Raw genomic sequence first — 5697 nt, 5'->3', positions numbered from 1 at the left:
TTCTTCAGCATCCAGAGTCTAACCTTTCCATCTTCCCGGATATAAACACAAAGTTATTTCTCAAAAGACTTTTATTTATGGCTGCTGCGAAGAGTCAACTCACAAGAAATCACTTTGATATATCATCGGTCTCTCTCGAGATTTAGCCTTCAAAGCCCAAAACTTGATCTGGTTTTCCGCTCAGATTCTCACAAAGTTTCGATCTTTACTGCTTTTTTGATCCAAAGTTTCAATCTCTAACTCCATTTCTTTCAAGAGTTTTCAAATCTCGAGATGGGTTGTTGTGGTAGCAAAGAAAATGCTCCAACACCAGATGTTAATGGTTATAGAGGACCAGCAACTGGATATCCTAGGCAAACCAATCAACAACAACAACCTAATCAATTTCATCAAAGCCAACAGAAAGTCACACTCCCTCAAATTCAGACACAAACCCCACCAACAAGACCTCAACAGACGCAACAACAAACCCCGCCGACAAGGCCAGTTCCTGATAGTATACTTGGCAAGCCTTTTGAAGACATCAAGCAACACTATACTCTTGGAAAAGAATTGGGTAGAGGTCAGTTTGGTGTTACTTATTTGTGCACAGAGAATTCAACTGGTCATACTTATGCTTGCAAGTCAATATTGAAGAGGAAGTTAGTGAATAAGAATGATAAAGAGGATATGAAAAGAGAGGTTCATATCATGCAGGACTTGTCAGGGCAGCCAAATATTGTTGAATTTAGAGGGGCTTATGAGGATAGGCAATCTGTGCATCTTGTTATGGAGCTTTGTGCAGGTGGGGAGCTTTTCGATAGGATTATAGCAAAAGGGCATTATTCAGAGAGAGATGCTGCTAAGATTTGTAGGGAGATAGTGAATGTGGTACATGCTTGTCATTTTATGGGAGTGATGCATAGAGATCTCAAGCCTGAGAATTTCTTGTTGTCTAGCAAAGCTGAGGGTGCTAAACTGAAGGCAACTGATTTTGGGCTGTCTGTGTACATTGAGGAAGGTTAATTTCTTAATTGTTTTCCTTTTTGGTTCAGTTATTGGTTATATGATATATGTAATGTTGTATTGTATGCTGAATTGTTCGAGGATCGTGTTAAAATCTGCTGTGCTGTGTAAGGTCTGTGCTTTTTTGTTTTAGTGAATTTCAGAATTTTTCTGCATTACATTTTTGGAATTGTTCAGATTTTAGTTCTGAACTTTTTCAAGAAGTAGAAAAGGAGTTGAAACTGGTATTAAATGATGCAATTGGATTGGCTATTTGCTATTAGAATGAGCAACTGTGAAATAGAGAATAGGGGCCAGCTGCCCAGCTGTTCATATCCTATTTCCTGGATTATGTGCTAATTTTGATGTGGTTCTGCCTCTGACTATATTTATGGGTAAAAGCCTAGTGAGACTAGTTTGATTATCCATAAAAAGGTGTTAGAAACAATGTCATCCAGGAAATGTCTTTGAATACTATAGCAGCATCTTTTGTTTATTAGATTACACTTTGAGCTTGGTAGTGATATTAGACAAACTAGCAAATGATATCGAGGCTATGGTGAAGTTTGATGATGAAGAAATACCAAGTGATCCTTTTCTTTTACTATTTTTGAACACCTTGGGTTAAGCTATATTGAGGGGAATGTAACCCATATAAATAGAGCAGGATGGATAGATATCAGGAAATGTGACAGGCTGTTGCCTGCCAGCAGTTGACAACAAGTTATATCTGGTCTTCTGCTCAATTTACTTTTTTCAGCTGATTTCTAACAAGTAAAGAGTGGAAAACACTTGTTTTCCTGCTCTTTCTGTTTCATGTGGTTAGCAGTTAGGTTTTCAAGTCAGTTTATTTCTGGTAGATCTATCTGCTGCTGATTTTCTATATAAGAATAACAGATTCAACCTTATTCTGCATGTTAATTAACAAGAAAACACTTATTAGTTATACCTGTTCCATCTAACTTCTGAAGGAAAAAGGAGTTAGAACTCTATGTTTCTCAAGACAGTTACTAAGACACTATAATGGCGTGTTTTGTCGATTAAGGATCTTTTTGAGGTTGGGATATCAAGTAAACTAAAGAGATTTTGGTGGACTTGGATGATCAAGAAATGCCTAATGATTCTTTTCCTTTTTTTGTTTTTGCCGTGCATGACTCATCTGAACTGAGGAGATTATAAGCTGTATAAATATAGCAAGGTGGATGAATTTGAAAAAAATGAGATAAGCTGTTGTGGCACTAGCAATTGACAAAAAGTCACATCAGGTCTTCCATTCATTTTACTTATTTGTATGATCTTTCTGTCTTAGTTCTCGTCAAATTTCAACCTATGTTGCTCTTTTGAAATTCCATTCAAGCTGTAGGATTGTCTCAATTTGTTCTTAGAAATATTAAATCGACCATGAATTATTATGTTAACTGAGATTTTCCAAAACTTTGCAGGTAAAGTTTACCGTGATATAGTGGGCAGTGCATATTATGTTGCTCCTGAAGTATTGCGCCGTAGTTATGGAAAGGAAATAGACATCTGGAGTGCAGGAGTTATTTTGTATATTCTACTCAGTGGTGTACCTCCCTTTTGGGCTGGTAAAGACAATTTTTTGCCAATTTTTTTTATAGAAAAGCTCTCTTATAAATTACTATAGATTTCCTCTGGATTAATTTAATTGACTAAATTTGTGTTGTAGAAAATGAAAAGGGAATATTTGATGCCATTCTACAAGGAGACATTGACTTTGAAAGTGACCCATGGCCTTCAATATCTAACAGTGCAAAAGATCTTGTCAGGAGGATGTTGACTCAGGATCCTAAAAAGCGAATCACTTCTGCACAAGTTCTTGGTAAGAAGCTTTAAGTTTTGGTCAGTTTTTGGTATTCCATATGACTTTTGTGTTGCACTGGCATGCTTTTTGTGCCTAATATCAATTGTTGTGTGTGGTTAGAGCATCCATGGATTAAGGAAGGAGGTGCTGACAAGCCATTAGATAGTGCTGTTCTCTCTAGAATGAAACAATTCAGGGCAATGAATAAGCTTAAGAAGCTTGCTTTGAAGGTAAATTTTTAAATTATCTGATATGCCCTTATTGTTCGTTCTTTTCTAAGTACTGTGTTTTGATTTGTGGTTATGCTCTAAATATTTGCGCATGTGTCTATAAGTCCAATGGTTGAATGATCTTTGCTGATTATGTATGGAAGTTATTTTGCAAAAAACTATATAGATATATCAAGAAGAGTTATTGTAACTTATTGCATTTCATGTAGCAGGGTTTGGCATGTGTATATATTCATATATTCTGCTTCCATAGTTATTAACTACATATGGGCGCAACAGATGTCACTCAATGCCTTGTGCCTTTACATCTGATTTTATGTTTAGAGATCAAAGAGTTCAGAGTTGGAGACCCTAGGCACAGGACATACTTTCTCACTCATAGGAGATTTATTGGCATGTTTCAATGGGATTGGATATATAACATATAAACTGTAGGTGGTGACCGTAATGGTAAAATGGAAGTTTCTAGTCCTTTTTCTGTCACTGGACATTAAATATTCTTATTGTATTTCCAATGTAAAAATGCATAGCAGCCATTCCCCAAGGTGATGGACACATCTTATCTCTGGTTTGGATGCTTACAGAATACCACCCTGCAATTGTATGCTTTATGCACAAGAGTTCTGTGAACCAATTTCCTCTTACTGATACATTCTTTGAAGTTTTAATAAGGCTTGGGATTTTTGTTCAACCAGCGATTAGTTGTATTAAGGAAGCACGTAATTTCAACGTGCAGTTTCACTTTTCAAATATTGTTTAATAATGTATCCTCACGTGTCATTCTCGAAGCTGAAAAAAGTGTAAGGTGTATTTGCTTTATTAAAAGCGGTTGAAACTCTAAGGTATGTTTTCCAAGTTGAGTTATGAGAGTCTAGATGGGAATATTGGATTGCTTTTGGTCTTCTATTCATAACATTGTATACTTTGGAATCCCATAGGTTATTGCTGAAAATCTTTCTGAAGAAGAAATTAAAGGTCTTAAAACAATGTTCACAAACATGGACACCGACAAGAGTGGCACCATCACCTATGAAGAACTGAAGACAGGTTTGGCTCGACTCGGGTCAAAGCTCTCTGAAGTTGAAGTAAAGCAACTCATGGAAGCTGTAAGTAATACCAGGCTTTAACACAACTGAATTTTCTGATTATTTCGTGCATCTCATGCTCATATTCTAGTAATGTATGTAATACATTTCAGGCTGATGTGGATGGAAATGGATCTATTGACTACATTGAGTTTATCTCTGCTACTATGCATAGATATAAGTTGGAAAGAGATGAACACCTATACAAAGCATTTCAGTACTTTGATAAGGACAGCAGTGGGTGAGCTCTCATTTTCCCCAATGGCCACATTTCTTGTTTGGAAATCCTTGACTTTATATATTTACTGTGTTTGATCAGTTTCAACTAGTAGAATGTGAAAATGAATGTAATTTGTACTTTATCCCTCGTAGTTAGTTTATACATAAAAGTGATTTCTGATCATACCATAGTAAGGAACTTTAGTAACTCCATTAATTAATTATGACATGGGGCAAACTGGATTCTCCCAGGAAGAAAAGTTCATTTTTATAAATTTCATGACAGGTTTATAACAAGGGATGAATTAGAATCGGCAATGAAGGAATATGGAATGGGAGATGAGGCCACCATAAAGGACATAATTGCCGAGGTGGATGCAGATAATGTAAGTGGTCATAATTCTAGCTCTTGTGTCTCCTATAATAATGACATTATTGGTTGCTAATAATATCTCGGGAATGAATAGGATGGGAGGATCAACTACGAAGAATTCTGTGCAATGATGAGAAGTGGAACTCAGCATGCAGGAAAGCTTTTTTGATTCCAAAGGTGAGTGCAGAACTATTACCTAAAAGAGTTTACAAGAACCAAAGCAATCTCACCGCTAACGCAGGGATACACTGTCCAGTCCCACATTTTGAATCTGAAAAATGGTACTTTGAGCACAAGTTTGGATTGCTTGGATTTGAGCTGTAATGTTTGTGCATATCTAGTATTTTGTTTGTTCCATTTTCTGGTTCCCTTTTAAATTTCTATGATTTTTTTTTACAATGAGATATCGAATAATCTTTTGACAAATTATGGTGGATAATGAATAAACTCTCGTGCTATTTTCTTTGGGAGTGCATCGGGGCTTTTTTCCTCGTTCCTCGGATAACATCCTGAATTTTCTGTCATGTGGGTTTACAAACTCATTGGTGGCATTAATCAATCAGATTTCTGTGATAGATTAACACCTGATATCGTGTGGGAAGAGAAACAATTTTTGTCCCTTCAGAACAGATGAGTACTGCTCTACAACTGGGGGCCAAGAAATCTCTGTAGTCTCCCCCTTTAGTGGCATGATTTGTGTGTTTCCAGCCAAATAAATTACAATTTGAGGTGCTGTTGACCTCTCGGATTTTCTTGGATTCACTGGACACGAGGTTTGATTTTACTCCAAGAACCTGCACACTGGTGGACTTTTCCTGTCACCTTGCTTGCCAGCTAGTTTAGGCAACGGTGGCATCTGTACCCAACACAGGAAAGATCAAATTGAATTTTGGCAACAAAAATAGACAACACTACCTTCGAAGCTTGTCTTTGTGGAAGCTGACAAGGCAACAATAATGAATTTTGGCAACCAAAATAGCCCTT

The 5697-nt window shown here is 36.7% G+C and overlaps 1 protein-coding gene across 1 annotated transcript; it reads left to right on the top strand.

Annotated features, from left to right (window-relative positions):
- LOC118042534 (calcium-dependent protein kinase) lies at positions 1 to 5178 on the top strand. Its single transcript, XM_035050236.2, has 8 exons — positions 1 to 1000; positions 2427 to 2570; positions 2672 to 2824; positions 2927 to 3036; positions 3975 to 4142; positions 4235 to 4362; positions 4627 to 4726; positions 4808 to 5178. Exons 1-8 carry the CDS (start codon positions 274 to 276, stop codon positions 4880 to 4882), a joined length of 1605 nt encoding a protein of 534 aa, XP_034906127.1. The 5' UTR covers positions 1 to 273; the 3' UTR covers positions 4883 to 5178.
- The last annotated feature ends 519 nt before the right edge of the window (positions 5179 to 5697 follow it).

This window comes from Populus alba, chromosome 11, assembly GCF_005239225.2.
Source record: "Populus alba chromosome 11, ASM523922v2, whole genome shotgun sequence".
Classification (NCBI taxonomy): domain Eukaryota; kingdom Viridiplantae; phylum Streptophyta; class Magnoliopsida; order Malpighiales; family Salicaceae; genus Populus; species Populus alba.
Note: the sequence above shows the minus strand (reverse complement) of the source record. Positions and strands in the feature narration are given on the sequence as shown.

Bases quoted from the DNA above. Each gene is read 5' to 3' on its own strand.
- LOC118042534 (XM_035050236.2), top strand. From the start codon at position 274: ATGGGTTGTTGTGGTAGCAAAGAAAATGCTCCAACACCAGATGTTAAT. The intron at 2,825-2,926 runs GTAAGAAGCTTT...GTGTGTGGTTAG, and splicing joins CACTTCTGCACAAGTTCTTG to AGCATCCATGGATTAAGGAA. The intron at 4,727-4,807 runs GTAAGTGGTCAT...GGGAATGAATAG, and splicing joins CCGAGGTGGATGCAGATAAT to GATGGGAGGATCAACTACGA.